Source organism: Schistocerca serialis, chromosome 6 (genome assembly GCF_023864345.2).
Source record: "Schistocerca serialis cubense isolate TAMUIC-IGC-003099 chromosome 6, iqSchSeri2.2, whole genome shotgun sequence".
In the NCBI taxonomy this organism is placed as follows: Eukaryota; Metazoa; Arthropoda; class Insecta; order Orthoptera; family Acrididae; genus Schistocerca; species Schistocerca serialis.
The window spans coordinates 388,387,336-388,410,146 of NC_064643.1; the positions used below are offsets into that span (position 1 = coordinate 388,387,336).

The following is a 22,811-nucleotide window of genomic DNA, read 5'->3' on the forward strand; positions in this document are numbered from 1 at the left end:
GGTGCTGATTTTGGTTAATAACATGAGTAAAATTTGAATGGCGTGAGTCGCCTCTGTAAACTACGTCCATTTGATCTAAGAAGTTTAAGAAAGTCTTAATGTCATTCTCCGGTACTCCTATTAATCTGTCTCGGTACAGAAAGGGTAAGTGGCTCTTTAAAGTGTCAATTATGGCTGGCAAGTCGGCTGGTTTGGACCAGTACAGTGTCTTGTCTAGGTACCTCTCAAAGTATTGTCTTAATGTCTCTTTTTTAGGGTCATAGGTCTCGGAGTTGCACACTTCTCTCCTTAGACTCTGTTGCTCATTCTCGGACCAGAATTCGTCCAAGAAGGCTTGTTTGAACTGTTCAAAAGTAAAGCCCCGCCGTTTCATAGCGGCACCCCACTTAGCTGCTCATCCTCTCATGAGATTGGTGACGTATCTGATTTTATCGACTTCTGACCAACTGCGTGGAAAAACACCGTCAAATGATCTAATAAACACAATAGGGTGGACTTTGTGCTTGTCCTCACTGGAAAACATCTGGAAATAACCATGCCTTACAAACGTGTCATCGGCCATGCCGGTTGGCATAACTGTATTGACGTGGTTTGTGTCACTTGCTACTCTAGGTGTCGTACCGTAATATTGCTCATTTGGTGGAAAAGAAAGCGGCACATTGTAATTTTGATCGGTAACGGGTGATTCCACAATAGGTGTTCTGTCTGTGTCATTAGCCATGGTTTTAGCTGTTCTGTCGTTCCCTGACAATGCGTTTGCACCAATTGCCAAACACGGCACAACATTGTCTCGTAATTTTGTCACGTCTTTAACATGTGTCTTTGTTTTTTGAAAGTATGTCCTGTGTAATTGTTTCAAGTTTTTTGTCCAGATAGTCGTCACACAATTTACATTCATGTACAATTCTTTCGGCCATGTTGGTGTCGTCTAGTGACGCGAGGTCCGCTCGGTCTTCTAATTTTTCTATCTTTTCTTTGAGGTGGGTTTGTTCAAGAACTACCATTGTGAGCTGTTGGGTAATATTTCACACTTCTTCAGTCAGCTTTTCTTGGGTGGAGCTAGCTGAAGTGTGGGCCTGAGCTAACTCTGCCACACGGGTGTTCACTTCCTGCTGCACATTAACTATTTGAGTCAACTGATTCTCACATCGGGTGATATTGTTTTTTGTTTCATGTGTGAATGTAACGAAAGTTTCTTTCTGTTTAGTGACTCGGTTGGACAATGTCTCAAATCGCTGGCTGAGCTGTTGAGTGGTGTTATTTAATTCTGTCATCTGTTTTGTCGTTTGTTCAAAATTTTCGGTCATAGTACGGTTTAATACGTCAAATTTTTCATCGCTTTTATCTAGCCTTTGTTTAAAGTCCTGACCAAGTGCATCCAGTTTTGCGTCAATTTTCTGACTAACGTCTCGTTTCATGTCTGCAAATAACTCTTAACAGTCGGTCCAGTTTGTGTCTCCTGTGTCCGACTTGTCACATTGCTGAATTTGTCTCATATTCGGTTCTGACATTGATGTTAACCATGGCGTTGACGGTCTAGTCTTGCGTCCATTCCACATTTCGTCATTTAAAGTCGCCATCTGTGTATTATCACAAATGTTGTGAGTTTGAGGCAAAATCATTGCGTTGACCTGTGAGCTCGTCCATGGAGGGAAACGCGGACTTTCTTGTTGGTTGAACGATGAATCTAGTTCACTTAACTCATCTGCCAAAAATATCTCGACCTTACCGCGTTCCATTGTAATAGGATTTATAATCGTAAGTTTAAAAGGGAATAATATAAGTCTGATTAATAATGATTTGACTCAAATTTAGGTTGAAATATTTTCCGTCAATGTAAATAATTGCTCTATTGCAAACAATGGTTGAGAAAGATGCAGCAGGACGGACAAAATTTTTCGTAGCAAATGACTGGCGGTCAAATTCATGATCTTCATATGCTACAACAATACTCTAATTACCACAAACTACAATAGAGATAATTTTGGAAAAATCTAGAAGAAAACTACAGGATCTGTGGAAAGGGAAAAATGGATTCTGGAGTCGGCTATTGAATGTTTGAATGAAACATAATTCTGTGACTCACCATTAAATTTTCTGTCCTTCAGTGGCTGGTCAATCACTTCTGCGTAAATCGTATTCGTCAAAATATGGATTTTCTTAATACATCTCCATCGGATAATCACCAAGAGGTCTCAAAATAACACTTTTGCAACAATGATGTTAACATGAAAAGAAAAGCATATTGAATTAGTTACAAAAATTCTTTACAATATTGTATAATCATTTGTTTAGGGACAATAAAGTTGGTCTTTTAGTTACCCTTTAAACTTTAGGATTTTTGGTTGTTCTCTGTTGGGAAAAAATACAAATTAAAGTTTGAAATTTGCTCAAAAACGAAACATCCGAAAATTGCGTCCTGTCACGGTCGCCAGTTGTAGTGGTTAATATATTAAAAAAAGAGAGAGAGAAGACAAGAAAGGAAATGTGGGAAGAAATGCTGAATAAAAAGGGGTTTTAAAATCGTTAATGACCGTGAAAAAGGGAAAGAATGAAATGTAAATCGGACTTCTTATTACAGAAAAGTTATCGGACTTAGTGATTCGGAAAAGCTATTGTTGGAGTGGTCCTTGTGGCGTTTCTGAGCAAAAGTCAAACCAATTTCCACTACAAAAATTATTTGAAAGAGAGCAGAGAATAACAAATGTGATTAACAGGGAGAAATGGCATAGATAAGAGTTCATCCTTTGCCATGTTAACATGTCTTCTCGCGTGCGGCGTCCAGGTCTTCAAAAATCTCCTACTTCATTTCTGCGTGAAAAGTAGTAGCGGCTCCGAAATTTTGCAATAAATTTCATTGTCTAGGAATTACTAATGTATACAAAACCGTCTTGATGTTGAATGCAATGTACGAGGGTTATTCCAAAAGTAAGGTCCGGTTATAAAAAAAAAATCAAAACTAAAATGTTTTTTCAAAACAATTGTTTTATTTACATTCCTTACATCTTTATCTATTTTTCTACATAACTTCCATACTTATTTAAACATTTGTCACATCGTTCAACAAGCTTTTGAATGCCCATGTTATAGAAATCAGCCGCCTGTGACGATAACCAGTCCTTAACTGCTTCTTTCACTTCATCATCTGTGTCGAAGCGCTTGCCGCCGAGAAACTCCTTTAAGTAACGGAACAGGTGGAAATCACTTGGCGCCAGGTCCGGACTGTAAGGAGGATGGTCTATCTGTTCCCATCCAAATTTCTTGATCAGAGCTTGCGTTTCATTTGCAGTGTGGGGTCTGGCATTGTCATGCAACAACAAGATTCCAGACGACAAAAGACCACGTCGCTTATTCTGGATTGCACGTCGAAGTTTAGTCAGGGTAGCGCAGTAGGCGGCTTTATTAATCGTTGTTCCTCTCTCCATAAAGTCGACTAACAATACTCCACGTCTATCCCAGAACACAGTCGCCATAACCTTACGTGTTGAGATTGTCTGCTTTGCCTTGACCTTGACTGGCGATGACGTGTGACGCCATTGCATTGACTGACGTTTAGACTCTGGAGTGATGTGAGAAACCCATGTCTCATCCCCTGTGACAACATTGTCTAAAATACTGTCACCTTCCTTATGATATCGCTCCAAAAAATCAAGAGCAAAAGCCATTCTTTTCATTCGTTGGGGCTCAGTTAGCAGCCTGGGAACCCAACGGGCACACAATTTGTGAAACTTCAAATGTTCAGACACAATTCTGTACAAAGTTGTTCTACTCACATTCGGAAAATGCATGTCTACGTCTGTAATAGTGAATCGGCGATCTTCACCAATTTTTTTGTCAACCGCATTGACCAAATCGTCTGAAATCACTGATGGTCGGCCACACCGTGGTTCATCGTGCACATTATCCTGTCCTTCATTAAAAGCTCGCACCCACTTGCGCACTTTACTGTCGCTCATTATGTTAGGACCGTACACTTCAGTAATCTGCCGATGGATTTCCGCCGCTGAATTGTTTCTTGCAGACAAAAACCGTATCACTGCCCTTACTTCACAATCGGCGGGCTGATCAATTGTCTTAAACATTGTAAAGTGACACTGTGAACTACACTCAGCAACAGTAACAAAGCGAATGGCGGCGTTTCACGCGCAAGGCTTGCCGGGAGTCGGCGCGCATGCGTGTTTTGTCATTGGCGCCAAATTTCAATAGTTATGGCGAATCGGACCTTACTTTTGGAATAACCCTCATATTTTATGCCCCCTGAATTACATACAAACTTCCACAATACATCTGCACATCAATAAGTTTTTTCGTCTCCATCCGACCAAGACTAGCTAATAAGTTTTTACGTCTGCCTTCAGCTTCCGCTCTCGAGAGACAAAAGACGGATAGAAAACAAAAAGGGTTACAATTTTCTCTGCCATCGAGCGCTCATACCGCTGCGACTGTATAATTTATATTTGAGGGAACGAGTGTAGCGCGGCGAAATTCAAAGTCCCGCTACAACATCAAAATATGCTTGAAAAGATCCAGCAAGGCTCTGTCAAATTCCTCACTAATTATATTGAGTGTGTCCTGAAGTGGTACGCTGGTGAATAAAACTGACCATGAGGTCTGTGTCTGAGATCCGTAGGTTGTCGAGACATTCCACAAAGTCCGAGGAGTTGGGGAAGTGGTGGACCCTCTTTCCCACATATGGTGCCAACATCTTCTTAAGGTAGGAGGCTGCGGCAATTCTCACGTCTCTTGAGATGTTTGTTTTGGGTTGCCTCGCTCTGGATCAGAAATGGCCACAGTGGGCACGGACGGCATAGGGAGCGCCACACACTGCCCAGGCATAAATATTGGACGAGATCAGCTCATCAACCAGTCTGAGGGAACACCTTACAAAGAAGCCGAGTTACATTCAGAATATAGTGTTGGGAAAACGCAGACCACTGGCAGTACACCTGATTCTACGAGATGACAATGTGGTACCAGTCATCATCCTATATTTGGTGTTATATCTGAATAAGGCCCATTTCATCCAAAACTGGCATTTACCATTAAATATGAAGTTATCTTGACTGTTTTGTTCATAAAATAATGAAATAAGATCCTCAGCTGCTGAGACAATGCTGCCTTTCTGTGGTTTAAATTTTGATGTTACTCTGTATTTTATCAGAACAAGCTAAGCATACCTTAAATCAGATTATTGAGATGAAACTAGATCTCAGTTTTTTCACTCCTTCGTTACTTGATTGTAAAATTTGAGTAACGTTTACTGTGGTCAGTTAGGATCAAATAAATAGTAAAATATGTGTGGATACCATTTCTGACTTTTCTTCTTTTGCAGGTTGTCCACCGACAGCTGAAGCACTCCTGTATGGAATACTCCAATTACAAAAGAAAGTGAAGCGAATGAAGACACTGCAGATGTGGTACAGAAAGTAAATTACTTAGATGAGCAGTGCTTTCCTCTTTAACACAATGTTAAAAGGAATTTGTACCCTAATATTTATTGTAATTATGTAAAGTTTATAATATTAAAATACTTAATCTAAAATATATCAATACTTCACTTATTCCCAAAGTTTAGCCTTCAGGATAAAACAAGTCAAAACAAACGGTAGGAAATCAACGTTTAATTTCTATATGAATCTGATCAGTGATGTCAGTGGGAATTTTTCTAGTTTCCTGCTTCACATTAAGTGAATTATTTACTGCCTAAAACTTTTAAAAAGTTTCTATTAAAACAGAAGAGCTACTTTTAAATGACATTTACCATCAACTGTACTATTTATTCAAATTTCCACGATTGCAATTTTGACCTTAAGTCACTATCAAGTTGTTAAATATGGTTGAAAATGACCTAAGGTCGAAATTGCAATCGTAATTGGTAGTACAGTAGATGGTGAATATGTCATTTAAAAAATTCTTGGAGAGTGTAACCCCACAACAAAACTATTGTGTAGAATTGCTATTGTGAAAGTATATGGTCAATGGGTAAAAGCCTATGCCGTGTAAGGCTGAAGATGATTAACAACTGGCCATTTGCAATGGGTTACCCAATTTTTTGTATGGAACACATCATGGTCCAATGGACTATATCAGAGATTTTGACTCGCTTCGGATATCAGTTACGCAGCTGCACAATGTAAACTCCCAATTCAAGGTACATATTGCCCAACCAAAGGATGTGCACTCAACTAGAGGCCAGGTAACAAAGAGGAATGGTTAGCAAAACGACACCTGTCATCACTGATAAGGTTTACATGGCAGTGCTGCACTTCATGATGGCACAGCATCACAACCAAAAAGTTGTTCCACTGAAGCTAAGATTACTATTTGAAATGAATGGAAAACTGAATAATAAATATGCACTGTGTTTTTAGTATGCAAGTACAGCTTCATCAAGGCTTAGTTGGTTATCAAAGCACCTTTATTGTGATGTCAACACACCAGAAATGTGTACATACCTAACTGACGTAAGTTTTGATATAATATAGACAAAATTACAGAATGTGTGAACATTTTGTTGACACTTATAATGTACCTGTAATTTTTTCTGGTGTATGTGACATGGCAAGAAAATAACTTTCACATGATATTCACATTTCTATATGAACAAACAGTTTATTTTCAAAGAACATCAAAATTTTTATTACAGGTTGCGAAAGGCAAAACTTAAATAAATTACAAACTTAAATAAAATACATGAAGTTGCTAGTTTGCCAAGAGAGCTTTGATTTTTATTATTTATTACTTCTATTTTTGTTTATAAGTTAAGGTGACTCACATATAAGAAACTGCAGACTGCAACAGCAATCTCTGAGGAACAAAGAACTGTCACACACTTGGATGATTCACAGGACTGCTTAAGAATTTTATGGCCACAATGAGTATCCCACTCAGCAAAAGGTGGAAGATGTCTTACAAGACTGGTTCCCATGACACCACCATTTGACTGCCAGAATTTTGAAATAACTGGGATTATATATATTCTGATGGACAGATATAATGTTGTGGCAGCTTTCCTGAGAAAAATGCACATTATCAGGAAAACAAATAATTGCAGCCTTATTGTGTATCTTGATGAGGCCTTGCTCAATCAAAATCGGATTCAAAGGGCAGTGATGGTTTGAAAGTAGCAAATAACGAAGGAAAGACTGTCGTGCAGCCACCAAATCTGGTGATTTTTTTCAAATACTGGTTAAAGCACAAGGAAGGAAGAAATTACAGTTAATAGAGGAGAAAATAATTTCACTTTCATGCTGCTGTACAAAACTGGTGATGCCAGAGGAAGTCAGGTGCGACAAGCACCTTTACAACCAGTTTGAACTATTAGCAACAATGGCCAAAGAGTTTGTGAGGTTTGCCAGTTACCATTACAGTCCAACAGAAAGTATATGTGCCCAGAACAGAGGAATTCCTTGACACTAGGAAGAGTTACTGAATGCTTAACCCTTAACTGCTCGTGTCGGGTCAAGATGGCCCAGGAGTTTTTTCTTCTGTTGTGTGGCACTCTTAATTTCTGTTCACAAACCAAAGGCATTCATTTTATTCTAGGTCCTAAGGTTGTCAATTATGTCCTTTACCAAAATATCAGTTTCTCAAAGAAGAGGCAATTATGTCATAGGCATTAGAAAGTGATGACAAAACAGTCTCTTTCAGAGGAGAAGTAAGAAGATGGAGAGGCTACTGATGAAAATGTCATTGCCTCTTCAAGTGACAAATCGTTGAATTTGTTTCTTTGTAAAGACCATATAGCAGAGATGCAGAGCCACAGATAGGCACAACAAAAAGACTGTCACAAAATAAACTTCCGGCTAACAAGGCTTTTGTTCTCTCTCTCTCTCTCTCTCTCTCTCTCTCTCTCTCTCTCTCTCTCTCTCTCTCACACACACACACACACACACACACACACACACACACACACACACACAGAGAGAGAGAGAGAGAGAGAGAGAGAGAGAGAGAGAGATATTCTGATTGTTACATTCCATCCTGGATTTTCCATTGTTTGATTTCTTTCTAAAGACTACTGTGTCGTGAAGATGAGCTGACACAAGTGAAAACAGTCATGAAGGAAGACCCAAAAGCCATATCTTTTCTCATAAACCAGGTGCTTTAGTGCTGGCTAAAGCAGCATAGACTCCCAAGGGAAAGTTTTTATTTTGAAGAAAAAATTATCGATGACATCATTACATACACTAACATGCATTTGATGAACATTTTTGGATGATTCTACACGTCGACACTAACCACATGGAGATGAATGCATTTCTGGATCTTCTGCTATACGCAGGAACTTAGAGCTTCCCATCTTCATTTCAGTGACCTGCAGGATATAAATGGGCTTGATGTATTTGCAGTGATAAATCACTAGAGACGAGGAAAAAAGAACTTACAAGCTTGGTGCTAACACCATTGCAAGGTAAGTACCTGAAGTTGTTTACTTCTGGAGAGAATGTGATGAAGAGAAACTCATTGTTCTGGGGACAATGTTCCTTCCAATAACATCTCCCAAAAGATCCCCAAGGAATATGCCATAAAGGTTTCCTTTGGTAGACTCAAAAAGAAATTTATCTAATGAAATTTCAAGTTTATGCAGGCAAACAGTGAAGTGGTCCTTTCAACAAACCAAACAATTCTTCAGAAATAGTGTAGTGTCTTGTTTTTCCTCTAGTAAATACTGGCAGAAATTTAACTAAAATAAGTGGTGTAACAGCATGCCTCTTGCCAGAACTCTAGTGGGGAAAAAAGGTTGACATGGTCAGAATACTATACAAAACCCACAATTCAACAAGAACTGACATTTTAATCAGACAGAATGGGCATGTTATAAGCGAGACGGAACAGTTCAAGTTCCTAGGCGTACGGATAGATAGTAAGCTGTTGTGGAAAGCCCATGTTCAGGATTTTGTTCAGAAACTAAATGCCGCTTTATTTACCATTAGAACAGTATCTGAAATAAGTGACATTTCAACACGAAAAGTAGTATACTTCGCATATTTTCATACGCTTATGTCATATGGTATTATTTTTTGGGGTAATTCTTCTGATTCAAAAAGGGTATTTTTGGCTCAAAAACGGGCTATTCGAGCTATGTATGGTGTAAGTTCGAAAACCTCTTGTCGACCCCTATTCAATAGTCTGGGAATTTTGACATTGCCCTCACAGTATGTATTTTCTTTAATGTCGTTTGTTGTTAGCAATATTAGCTTATTCCCAAGAGTTAGCAGCTATCACTCAGTTAATACTAGGCAGAAATCAAATCTGCATGTGGAATGCACTTCCTTGACTCTTGTGCAGAAAGGAGTGCAGTATTCTGCTGCATCAATTTTCAATATGCTACCACAAGAACTCAAAAATCTTAGCAGTAGCCCAAACACTTTTAAGTCTAAACTGAAGAGTTTCCTCATGGCTCACTCCTTCTATTCTGTCGAGGAGCTCCTGGAAGAGCTAAAAAATTAAGCAAATTCCAGTGTTACATTCTTGATTTTCTTTATTTAAACTAACGACTTGTCATCTGAATATGTTTCTTATATTTCATTTTATCTGTTTCTACAATCGTGTTACAATTTCATGTATTGACTCGTTCCATGACCATGGAGACTTCTCCTAAATGTGGTCCCACGGAACAATAAATAAATAAATAAATAAAAAGATAAACCAAATAATCATCTCAGTTTTTGACCAATAAACAAATAACAGTAGCTTCAAGTGTGTTCAGTTTTATAAAAGATGCAACAACGGTGTCATATTTTACAACTAAGTTGCTGTCTGTTTTACTCTTCTCCATGATGCATAATGATGGAAAGATTGAAGAATACAAAAGGCTGTCAAAGAAAGCCAGATGCTACATTTTTTGAGCACATGGATGTTGGAGTAGCTACTTGTGATTGGATTAGTAGTAATTGTAGCGTTGGTAAAAGGAAGACGTCCATTCGTGGTTTGTTCCCCTGCTCCTCCCCCTTCATTTGGTAAACATCTGCTCTGAATCCATTTCTCTCTTACAAGCTCTGGTAATAAAGTTACAATACACGAATTTTTGAGGGCTGTGGCTAAGGAGACTAATCAACAATGTTGTCAAAAAATGGCCAGTTCCATATATATCAAAATCTATGATAAATACATAGATTCGTCTTGCAGGGAGAGGATATGGTGCCAGCATGCAAAGAACAGGACCAGCTACCACAGCCTAGCAAATGAAGGTGTGCATGTGACAAGCATTCCACAGTATGTGCTATTTGTTCCCCACACGTACGTAAAACGTACATTAAGATGATCTGCACAGACTTTGAAGATGACAAAAATGAACATCTTATATCCTGTAATGTGTAATACTATGCCTTTGCCTTAAAAAGTTACTGAAACATTGTGTTCAAAAATCAGCTGTGTGAACAGTCCAAATAGGCAGGAAACTATTTCTTTCAATCAAAATCATAATTACTGCAAATATAGATTTTGTATGGTAATATCTGGGAATGTTGTGATCTTTGTGTTTTAGCTTCAGGTCAAAGTCCCAACTCAGCTGAAGAATGCAAAGAGGAAGAAAGAGGAGGGGGGGGGGGGCGGGGGGGGGGGGGGGGGGGGAGCACCATCCATACTTTGTCACCCAGCCACCATTTTCGCAGCTCTATCTGCATGCACTAGTAGCTGTTAATAGACAACTAAAATAAATTCTGCATCTTGAAATGAGGTTCGGCAGTAATACAGTTTTGAAATACAAAGGAAGCAAGGCAGAGGTTGGCAAATGGCTTAGAAATGATTTAATCAGTATTAATTTCTGAATTTTTATTGAAAAACATAATTACAGTGGTTTGTTGTACAGAGTTTAATAATCTTTATCATAAGTAAGATGGAAAGATCGTTCATTCTCCCTTTTGAGTATGTCATGCAGTTTTGATACTTGTTCGATCTGAGTTGCGAGCTGAGTAGTGTTTTCATCAATCCACTGCAGAGAGTTCATATGAGCATTTAAAATCCGGCCAATTTGCACAAACTGTAACAGAGCAAAGAGCTTGTTGCATACAACACAAAAATTTACTTTGTACAATAATAGCTACAAAATATTGGCACCTTAAGTATACATAACCACTAGAGATTACTTTACAGTGTGACTAGCATTTTCTAATAAAAAATTTCCTTGTGACAGTCTATCAATTTAGGGTTTGTTGTCTATTATTTTTTTTGCTTGCTACTCCTTCAACCTTCGAGTGGGTGCATCTACGTATAAAGTGCGGCAACCACAAATAACATTGTCTTGTACCATTCCATTGCTATACGATTGTGAGCCCGTACCTATCCCTTCATTACTGCTTCAGCTAACACAATGATAAGTAGTGGATACATCCAAGTGAGCAGCAGTAGTAGTATAAAATAAACAGCAAACTAGGTGAGAAAAAAATTACAACCCATGCAAGAAAATGACCCAGATTCCAAGCTTAATCCCATAATGAGGCTGTTGTGTACAAGATCATTAGCAACTGACTAAGTGGTTGGCTGGGATCTGATGCAACTGCGCTGTTTAATGCCTTGAGTAGATAGTGGTATGATGAATGTTTGTTTTATTATTGTTTAATGAAACAATGATTTAGCTCATAAAATGTGAGTTTACTTTATTGTTGTATGATTAAACTCTGATTTTGCTCATATGTTTACCTTGGCGACAAAGACAGCTATTCTGTACATGCGTACAAAGTACGCCACATGGCTGCCCAAGGGTTAAACATCACTATTTTCCTAATTTAATGCAATAGTATTTAATCAAAACCTAACAGCCATAAGTGAGAATTTATATCTCAAAGCATTTAATGCATCCTGCATTCCATTTTAATGGATCTGATGAATAAGCTACATTCTCTCCATGTGCACTGATTGATATACGATCGAAAAACCAGATATTCCTGTCAGATTCTATACTGATTCTGTGGCTGAGTTAGCGCCTCTTCTAACTACAATCCTCTGCAGGTGCCTCAAACAAAGAATCATGCACAGTTCTTGGACAAAAAAGCACAGGTCACACTCATCTACAAGACGGGTAGTAAAAGTGATCCACAAAACTACCATCCAACACCCTTGACATATATATTCTGAGCTCAAATGGTTGAAGGGCAAGAAAGAGGAGTGAAGAGAAAGAAACTGGAAAGGTTTCAGAAAAGAGGTAGAGTTCTGAAAAGTCACCCAGAACCATGCATCAGGAGAGACTTACCAGTCAGGATGAGAAGGCAAAAAGTCTTGATCCTTCTCATCCCATCCAGTAGGTCTCCCCTGGGTGAATTTTCGGAACTCTACCTCTTTTCTGAAACCTTTCCAGTTTCTCTCTCTTCACCCAGCTTCTTCCTCCTCCAACCCTTCTGCCAGGAGGAGCAGCCACTGGCTCTGAACACTTACGTAAGTAAAGCCTTTGCGTGCGTGCATGCATGCATGCGCCCCTTTTTCTTAAATTTTTTTTTGTGATGTGCTATGCTTCCGCTTTGAGTAGATTTTTTTTATCTGTTCAATTACATTATTTCGTCATCAATTGATTATTTTCGTTGGCATGAATCTGTTTGGTACAATAACCATCTATTCTTGGTTTTCCCTCTATGTTAATGGTTTTGTAATCCTTTGAGGTAACTGTCTGGACTTTCTGACATTACCCATAGTTGGTGTCAAAACCAGGTTGAAGTAAAATCTTGCTGCAACCAGTTGGCTGTATTACACATATGATACCCATAGGGGGTCTTGTTGGGGGGCTACATCAAAGCCCAAGTCTATGCTGACAAGCCACAAACTTTGGAACATTTGGAGATGAACTTTCATCAGGGTATTACAGACTGTCAGTGTGTTCAAAGCTGTGGGTGACATCTGAATGATATTTTGTTCAGAACACAACTACAATGTCCATGCTTCAAAATAAAGTACAACTTACTTTGATAAACTGTCACTCTTAGAGAAAGTCGCTTTACGTTTATGAACACAAAATAATGAAATTTACCGGATCATTTGAATCCTTGCCACTGCGATTCATTTCATTCAACAGATCAATAAGTTCCTTGAGATCTTCCGACATCTGTTTAAGCTGAGAATCTAGATTCTCAGCCAAATCATAACTGAAAAAAAGTTACAATCAAAATAATTTCCTAACATTCACAACACACAAAAACTGTAATTATGATGGAGTGGTAAACAAAAAGTAAGTATCTTCAGAAAACACTGTTACAAAGCGACACAGTTTATGAAACTAACATCAATACGAGGAGGAAGAAATAAATATGCAAATAACATGTGAGCAAGATTTGCAAGGCCACTCACGTTCGCTCCCGCTCTGGATCTATTCCTGTAGTAATAGTGTTCTCAAGTTCTTTTTCCAAAGGAACTAAGCATTCTTCCAGTTCTCGCTGCTGAGCCACAATGAAATCTAGCTCATGTTCCAGCTGTTGCTGCTCTAGCTTGACTTGTTCCACAGCACTATTCAAATTCACAATCTGCACATTGAAGACACATTTAACTAAAAAAAGTTGCACTGCTTAGCTACACTTTATACAAAAGACATAACCACTACATTAGCAACAGAATCCATTTCATAAAAATAACACAAAAACTTATAAAGCAAACACATACACACAATTAACTTTTCTTTTACTCTAAATCATTTGAACTGTCTAGCCAAACATGAAGTTATGCATAATACAATCTGGGTGCAATAACACTTCATTACCTGGAACCAATTATTCACATCCAAGTTTGGGCTGCTAATTTTGTATCTGAAAACATAACATTTCTGGGACTGACCCTGAATGAATTTCAAATAATACCACAGTAGTGTACCCAGGAAGATTTTAATCTGATTTACATTGGCTACATATTTATTTTTAAGTGGAGTGTTTAGTGACTATGGTGTTAATTACACTTTACTATATTTCTCATGCAATGAAACAGTATTTTCCAACATGTAGGAATAATAGAACAACATCATTCATCTTGCATGATACTGGGAATTATTGTGAAGTTGTGGCATTTCCTAGACATCTGGCACTACGCAAAGTAAAGCAAAATGTATTGTCACTATCACATTTCCACACCCAAGATATAAAATTGAATTTCTATTCACATAACCTTCCTGAGGTTATAACTTTGACTTTTCAGACTCCTGCTTACCTATTTTTATTAAGGAAATAACTTAAAATGGATATCTAAAATAAGCTTCAAGTTCTAAGAATAATTATTGATGCACATGGCAGGTAGAAACATTACCAAATTTATGTGAACTTCAACAAAAGGTTTGGCACTTTGATGTAGTAGGTCAAATACATTCCCACTAAGGAAGGGAAGCCATGAATTTGGAAGTGTGTCACACTGTCAACAGAAATGGGTGTGTGAAATGCAGAGCTTCTTTGTGCTGTTAGAATTGCCCAGCACACATACAAAGTTGTACAGTAAAGTACAATGTGTGTACACACACTGAAAGACCTACAGTATTAAGGAAGATTATTTAAACAATTGATACCCAGTGTTTTACTTATGCTTTTCACATTACAGGATCTTTTCACTCAGCAACATAAAACAATTTTACAAGCTACACCTCTACTTACTCAAGGTGTATTAACGCACATTGCTGCTCCTGTCCCTATGTCCTCTAGACGTTTTAAACATGCTACTGCTCCTTCTGCCAGGTGTTGTAGACATGTTGTTATGTGCCACCTTGATGACCCCTGTCTGCTCCAGTTGTGTTATGACACACAGCTGCTCAGGTCCTTGGGTGTTCTGGACATGTTAACATGCAGAGCCAGATTTCCACACTGAGAGCCTACTAGCTGTTTAACATTTGGTGTGCTCAGTTGGAGTCCTTGTGTGCACTTGCTGCTATTGTCTTCTGTTGCTGTTTTCTTCTTCAGAATTAGTTACTGGCTATTGACTAAGACTGGTTTATGTAAATGGAAAGAAAATGGCATCCCATCAAAGTTGTAGAGAGGCAGAAACCTTAGAGAGTCTGACTAGCAGTGACACTGAAAATAAATCCTTCAAAAGAATCTCAAAGTAACAGTCCCCATCTGTGTAAACAACAACCAAAACACAACCATCTGTTCCTACAAGAGATGAAAATTCTACAGGCTCTGGAGGGTCACAGTGAGTGCAAAGTGCATGGGAAAAAAGCACACTTTAGCGACATGTTTGACTGAAAGAAAACTGATTTTTATCCATTTGTGCACACACATTTGATGATTCAGCTACATGACCCAAATGTGCCTTTGGTCAAAGTTTAAGCCTCTTTTTCTCAGATATTCGTAATGGAAGACCTAATTAAACATGTAGCAATTTTATTTACACACCAAAACAAATACATCAGATTCCATGTGCTCTCGCTTGTCAAGATGGACAGAAACTGGATCTGAGGAATGGTAGTCCTTCACTCTTATTTGTATGCTATGATTCCTGTGGAAAAGCTGAAAGTCAGTGACAACTGGTTCAGGAACATACTACTGAACACTTAAGATTTTAGTGCAATTATGCCTACAGATTTTTTTGTTAATTCAGAGAATGCCAAGCTTTAGTGACAACTCTGTCAATAAGGAAGAATTCAAAATTAAAAATGTTGTTGATAAAGTTTTTGCAACACTGCACACTGTATTTCATCGATGCTAAAAGCTGTTTATTGAGAAAAGCCTGTTTCCCGATACACCTGACCTGTTACAATTCCTCTGTCAAAGACATGCAGGGGTGTAGATGCACCAATCATTTTCCCACCCCACACCATCAATCCATGACCTCCATATAGGTCCCTTTCAAGGACATTAAGGGGTTAGTATTTGGTTCCTGGTTCATGCAAGATGAAAACCCGGTGAGAATCACTGTTCAGGCTATACCTGGACTCGTCCATGACCATAACCTGGGACCACTGTTCCAATGACCATGTACTGTGTTCTTGACACCAGGCTTTACAGGCTCTCCTGTGACCAGGGGTCCTGTAGACTGTGTGTCTGGAGACAAGGTCCCGAGCAAGGCTACCTGCAGTACTCCGTGGCCGTCTGCGGGCACTGATGGTGAGATATCGGTCTTCTTGTGGTGTTCTACATTGTGGACGTCCTGTACTGTAGCGCCCGAACACGTTTCCTGTCTGCTGCAATTGCTGCCAGAATCTTGAGATCACACTTTGTGGCACACGGAGGGCCTGTGCTATGACCTGCTGTGTTTGACCAGCCACCAGTCGCCCTAGTACTCTACACCTCATAACGTCATCAATGTGTGTTCTTTGAGCTATTTTCAACACACAGTCACCATTGGCATCTGAAAACGTCTGCACACTTACTCACTGCACTGTACTCTGACATGCACCAACACACCTCTGCATATGTGGACTGTGCCAGCGCCACCGTGCAACTACTGCAGGTCAATTGCACCACATGCTCAATACCACGAGGTGATTTAAACCAGCAAACTGCCCACCAGAGCGTTGTTTCACCATGTATCAGCATTATCCTTAATTTATGAGCACAGGTGTATTTATCGTCCATGTTTCACTTCCATACATCACTACACTCCATACACATACTTTCAGAAAAAACTATACTCGATGTTAACAAATTTCTCTTCTTCAGAAATGCTTTCCTTGCCATTACTAGGATACATTTTATATCCTCTCTACTTCGACCATCATCAGTTATTTTTCTCCCCAAATAGTAAAATTCATCCACTACTTTAAGTGTCTCCTTTCCTAATCTAATTCCCTCAGCATTTACCTGATTTAATTCAGCTACACTCCATTATCCTCATTTTGCTTTTGTTGATGTTCATCTTATATCCTCATTTCAATACACTGTCTACTCCATTCAATTGCTCTTCCAAGTCCTTTGCTGTCTCTGACAGAATTACAATGTCATTGGTAAACCTCAAAGTTTTTATTTCTTCTCCATGGATTTTAATTCCTATTCCAAAATTTTCTTTTGTTTCCTTTACTGGTTGCTCAATATACAGATTGAATAACATCGGGCATAGGATACAACTGTGTCTCACTCCCTTCCCAACCACTGCTTCCCTTTCATGCCTCCTCGACTCATCACTGCCGTCTGGTTTCTGCACTAATTGCAACTAGCGTTTTGCTACCTGTATCTGACCCCTGCCACCTTCAGAATTTGAAAGAGATTTTCTACGTCTACAAATGCCAAAAACTTAGGTTTGATCTTCTAAGATAAGTCGTAGGGTCAGTATTGCCTCGCGTGTTCCAACATTTCTACAGAATCCAAGCTGATCTTCGCAGAGGTTGGCTTCTACCAGTTTTTCCATTCGTCCACAAACAATTCGTTTTAGTATTTTGCAGCCATGACTTATTAAACTGATAGTTCAGTAATTTTCACACCTGTCCACACCTGCTTTCTTTGGGATTGGAATTATTATATTCTTCTTTAAGTCTGGGGGTATTTCGCCTGTCTCATACATCTTGCTCGCCAGATGGTAGAGCTTTGCCAGGGCTGGCTCTCCCTAGGCTTTCAAGAGTTCTAATGGAACGTTGTCTACTCCTGGAGCTTTGTTTTGACTTAGGCCTTTCAGTGCCCTGTCAAACTCTTCACGCAGTATCATATCTCCCATTTCATTTTTGTCTGCATCCTCTTCTGTTTCCATAATATCGTCCTCAATTACATCACCCTTGTATAGACCCTCTCCATACTCCTTCCATCGTTCTGCTTTCCCCTCTCTGCTTAGAACTGGCTTTCCATCTGAGCTCTTGATATTCATACAAGTGGTTCTCTTTTCTCTAAAGGCCCTCTTTACTTTTCCTGTCAGCAGTATCTATCTTACCCCTTGTGATATATGCCTCTACATCCTTCCATTTGTCCTCTAGCCACTCCTGCTTAGCCATTTTGCACTTCCTATCAATCCCATTTTTGAGACGTTTGTATTCCTTTTTGCCTGCTTCATTTACTGCATTTTTATATTTTCTCCTTTCATCAACTAAAATCAAAATATCTTCTGTTACCTAAGGATTTCTACTAGTCCTCGTCTTTTCACCTACTTGATGAACTGCTGTCTTCACTATTTCATCCAAAGCTACTCATTCTTCTGCTATTGTATTTCTTTTCCTCATTCTTGTTAATTGTTCTCTAATGCTCTCTCTGAAACACTCTAAACTGCTGGTTCTTTCAGTTTATCCAGGTCCCATCTCTTTAAATTCCCACCTTCTTGCAGTTTCTTCAGTTTTAATCTGCTATAAACTATCAAGTTTTCTTTCTTTCTTTCTTTCTTTGTGTGCATTGACAACTGAATGCTTCAGATTTTCAGAGAGTAGTCTCACTGAATCCTAAAGTACTTAACTTTTCACTAGAAATTTCCTGCAACATTTCTAAGCAGCAAAGCAAAGGAACAGAAAGCTAATTATTTTAACCACACTTATCCCAAATATGATTCTAGTATCTTAAGCACCTCACACACTGATATGACACACATCAGTCATTCACTTACTACTACCATTGAATACTTAATTTCATCGCTAATTAACAACTTTTCAACAGTAACATACGAAAAAGCAATTGAACAAGCACTTTGTGAAATTTTTATATCACTCAGGATTCAACACAAAGACTTCAGTCAAAATTTAAGACATACTCTCTGCTCATGTTGCAACAGCTAATAGCAAGTTCTTCATTATCATAAAAAATGCAAGTTGCGACTGTTAGTCACTGAAATTTGTCATCTTACCTTTTCAGCATTAGAAATAAGCATGCGGTCCCATGCATTAATCTGCACAACCTGATTCATGAAAACTTTTTCTTGTTCCTCTAATTCCAGAGTCCATTTGTTTATGTTTTCTTCAAGCTGACTGAAGTTAAGAGAGGAAGTTGTACCTGCTGCACTTGAAACCCTAGAAGACAGAGAATAACTGGTTTCAGAGATCACAGCTGTGAATTTAAGTACTGTATGATGAACTGCAAATATTAAACTCAAAGTACAAACATCAGCATACGAGTGAAACTTTATACTGCACTGTTACCTATGTACCAAGTACTAGGATGATGAAGCAAAACAAACAGGTACAAATCCTTTTACAGAAGGAGACATGTTGAGAATTTTATGTCAGACTTTTTAGTAAGTCAATTATATTTGCACCTAAAATCCCCAATATAAACAGTAATTTTCATCCTTTACTTTCCTTGAACATGTTTAAAAATAAAGGCACCTTCTGGTTAAAAAATGTTAGCAATAGATTAATGCAATATGCACGAGGACAACAATTTTAGGCAAAGTATAGCATAAAGCATCACTCAATTCTGTTCATGTACCATAGCCCAATTCACAAATGATGGCATTTTACACAAGTCAAAGCATGGATGGGGACTGCAGTATCGCCAATTCCAAGTGACTGTTGTTGTACATGCATAGAGGGGCTTTATGCTTGAAGAAAGTTGTTTTCTCACTTGCTTATGTAGAATATGTCACTTACCACCTCATCACCATGATAACTAGCAACAAATTGAGTAAAAATTTACTAAATAACCTGCTATGAACACATTATATACGTGCACAGAATACAACATTTGAAATAGAGTGCACTTGAAACATTACCATTTAAGTTCATTGGCTGTTAGAAAAAGCATGATGTCAGTTGCGCAGAACGAGTCTAAACTCTACTGCCTTCTTTGTAATTTCAACTATAGAAAGAATGATGCTACTTAAGTAGAGGTGCTGTTCAGATCACAAAAGGGTGAAAGCAGAATTTCTTGTGGTGTCAGGGGCCATTCTGGAATTTGAATAGAGAGTTTTAAAGCCAACATGACAAACTAATCCCATAGAACTGTGGCAGAAAGCATTCTGACTTATATACGATTTTGCTACGGATCTGGCTAAACTGATACAGTAAAAAATACACAAACTGCATATATCACAGACCATAACTTAAGAGACTTTTTTCATAGGATTTAAGATTGAAGGCAAACTGTATTTCTGGGTAACCCGGAGCAGACATAGTTAGTAGTCCATTAGCATCTCCCTTACAATTGTGTAATTAAATTTAAAAATTCTGCATTCAGTTCTCATTTATACAACCGAAACCAGTATGCACTAATTGTTATTGAAATACGGCAATAAATAAAGAAATGCCTAGAAATGGCATAGCAGCATCTCATTCTCCAACACTTTCCAAAATAAAACCCTACATGTAAAGTTGACAGGTGCCAGAAATATAGAAGAAGAGCTGTGTTTGGTGTTGTTACGTGTATCGTTTTCCCCTTGTAACTCTTTTGCTCTTTCCTAGAGCTGCTGACCACCTCGGCTAGCAGCTTCAGAAAAGAGCAAAAGAGTTACAAAGGAAAAACAATACAGATAAACAGGCAAAAAACAGCTTGAGAATTATACAAGGAAGTGCAGAACACAATAATTACACAGCCCAAAAATAAGAGTGCAGCACACTATCAAATACAAACTGTGTGTAGTAGTCTTAAGTGGCCACTGGATGAGTAATGGAAGATTCAGTTAGTCGACACAGAAATTACAAGTAAACACTTTTATCATCACTGCAAAGTTCAACAAACATACTGTGCCAAGCAGGAGCACAATGCAGAAAGTTGATAATTAAAATGATGGTTGCAAACTCCCTCCATTTAATTATAGCATCTCATGAGGATTCTTCCAATGAATCTGTCTGGCATCTGACTTTCCTACAATTACTTTTACGTTGTTTCACTTTGACTCCTCTGCCAGTATTCTCTTCACATGGCATCCTGTGACCATTTTTTTTTTTTTTTTTTTTTTTTTCCCTGGAATGAAGAAATCGTTGTGTGGCAGGAACTTGCAGAATGACAAGGTGATTTCTGAGGCGTAATATTATCTGAACAGCCAAACTGCAGACTTTTGCAGCTAAGGTGTTTGTCATACATCCACTATTTGGAAAAATGTGTCGCATTAAAGTTTTCAGATCCATAAAGTTGGCAAAGTAGTGGAATAATTTTGTTTTGAAGATGTCATTGGACTGTTTTCCTCAATGGTAGATAAATTTCAACAATTAATGAAAGAACTTCACAGGCTCAATTTGCATGTACAACTGAAAACATTATCACAAAACTACAGAAATTACAGTGTCAACACAGTGAAAAAAAATATACAAATTAATACTGTAATCACAGAATTAGTTGGGTTGTATTTAGGACAACTGAAGACTATTCATTGTGGACAGCAAAAGGAATCAACAGTTTTTCAAAACTAAGCTTCTAGTATATCTGAAAGGAAAAATTTCCCTTCAGTATATATCACCCATTTCCATTCAAAGCTGTGAAATGGAAATGCAGGTGTTGCTAGTTACTAAAAGAGACAGGCAGACATACAAATGGATCAGGAACAGAATGTAGTACAAGAAAACGTAAAGGATGTGGGCAGGACATACATCCACGCAAATGAATGGTTTATGCAATAAAGATGTACACTGATGGACTTCAAAAAATAAAAAATGGATGTAATTACCTTATTGAATGTGGGTATATGACACTTGAAAACATGCAGAAGCAACATGGGTATGGCTGAAGCACATCTTTATCCAGCAGTGGGCATCAAGTGGTTAAAAATGATGATGATTAAATTTTCCAAATGTGTGCTGCTATCTATTCGAAAGAAAATGTGTTGTCTGCTTAAGCAACCAGCATGAAAACTTAATGACTACTAAACAACATTACTTCTGCATACATAAGCATGACTTCACTATAACTGAACCACTGGGTAAGTAAACAAAAAGTAATGCAAAATATTAATGGAAACTTGATTATATGTGAACTGAAAATAGCCAGAATCCTAATGTAAGTGTTCCGTAACTCATGCGAACACAATGACATACTGAAAACAATTGGCACATTCTAATGATGGCTACAAGAAAGTGCTGGTGCTAGCCAGAACATAGTTTACTCTAGAACAGCGAAGATATCTCAAAGATACCTCTCAATTTTCATTTCTGCAGCAATAAATTACACTTTTAACATTTTTCAACCAAACTTAGTTACTTTCCTGCATCACTTCAATTTCTCACAAGAGTGTACTGCAATTTGGAAAGTTTTCACGATTTCATGGAAATTACATGAAGTGTACCTAGAGCTGCAGGATGAATCGATTGACCCCCAAGTGTTTTTTGGCTGGTAACAGATGCTCTCAATGTCACTAATAAAGAGATTTTGCTTATTCTGGAAAAAATCAGATATTGAATCATAAAGTGACTTACTGGATTCTTTTGGTGATTATCGTGATTATCTGTCAGAGTCAACTGACAATAAAAGTAGCAAGACAGAGGAAGAGAAACCACTATCAGATGTCCCCCCATCTCAGTTCTTTCCATTCCAAGCTCAAGATAAACTGGCACAACAGTGAAGCTGGCAGATGGAGATGGTATGGAATGGAAGGTCACTAACACACCACTGCCTGGAAGAACAGCTGCTTTGAATGCTCGGAAGGAGAGTGGGGCCACAGCAAATGCCTCACACCAAGTGTATAATTGCATCAACAATGCCTTCCCTCTTCTTTTTGATGAACAGATGATGTGTATAATAAAAAATGCACAGAATCAAATGCTCAGCACAAAATAAAAATCACCACTTAGACTGTATTGTTGAAGGAACTGGAGACAATTTTTGGTATGATGTACACCAGAGATGCTCTTTGTGCTAAATGTGTCTCATTGAATGACCTTTGGTTGTGTTCACTGAGGTAAAATTTTATCACTGATAAAATGACATGTGACAGATTCCTCCACTTCGATGAGAAGTCATCCTGAGCTCAATGCATCCCTGCTGAAAAGTTCACTCTAGTTTTAGGTAGCTACTGACATGTATCCACGTACATTTGCAATAGCTTCCCATACCTTGGTAAGGAGGAAGGTA

At 38.3% G+C, this 22,811-nt stretch overlaps 2 protein-coding genes across 6 annotated transcripts in view; one reads left to right on the forward strand and one right to left on the reverse strand.

The window, feature by feature from the left end:
* Positions 1 to 5,544, forward strand: part of LOC126483838 (NADH-quinone oxidoreductase subunit B 2-like) — a 64,417-nt gene extending 58,873 nt beyond the window's left edge. Inside the window, exon 6 of the mRNA XM_050107050.1 lies at positions 5,333 to 5,544. Within this exon, the coding sequence (XP_049963007.1) occupies positions 5,333 to 5,430 (98 nt within the window). The 3' untranslated portion in view covers positions 5,431 to 5,544. The remainder of the gene's footprint in view (positions 1 to 5,332) is intronic.
* Positions 5,545 to 10,761: 5,217 nt separating this feature from the next.
* LOC126483837 (nuclear pore glycoprotein p62) overlaps positions 10,762 to 22,811 on the reverse strand; it is a 35,466-nt gene continuing 23,416 nt past the window's right edge. For all 5 annotated transcript variants that reach the window (XM_050107044.1, XM_050107045.1, XM_050107046.1 and 2 more), the window contains 4 exons: positions 18,658 to 18,820; positions 13,279 to 13,451; positions 12,962 to 13,076; positions 10,762 to 10,984 (listed from right to left, as the gene is read on the reverse strand). In XM_050107044.1, coding sequence (XP_049963001.1) covers positions 10,817 to 10,984; positions 12,962 to 13,076; positions 13,279 to 13,451; positions 18,658 to 18,820 — 619 coding nt within the window. In that variant the 3' untranslated portion in view covers positions 10,762 to 10,816. The remainder of the gene's footprint in view (positions 10,985 to 12,961; positions 13,077 to 13,278; positions 13,452 to 18,657; positions 18,821 to 22,811) is intronic.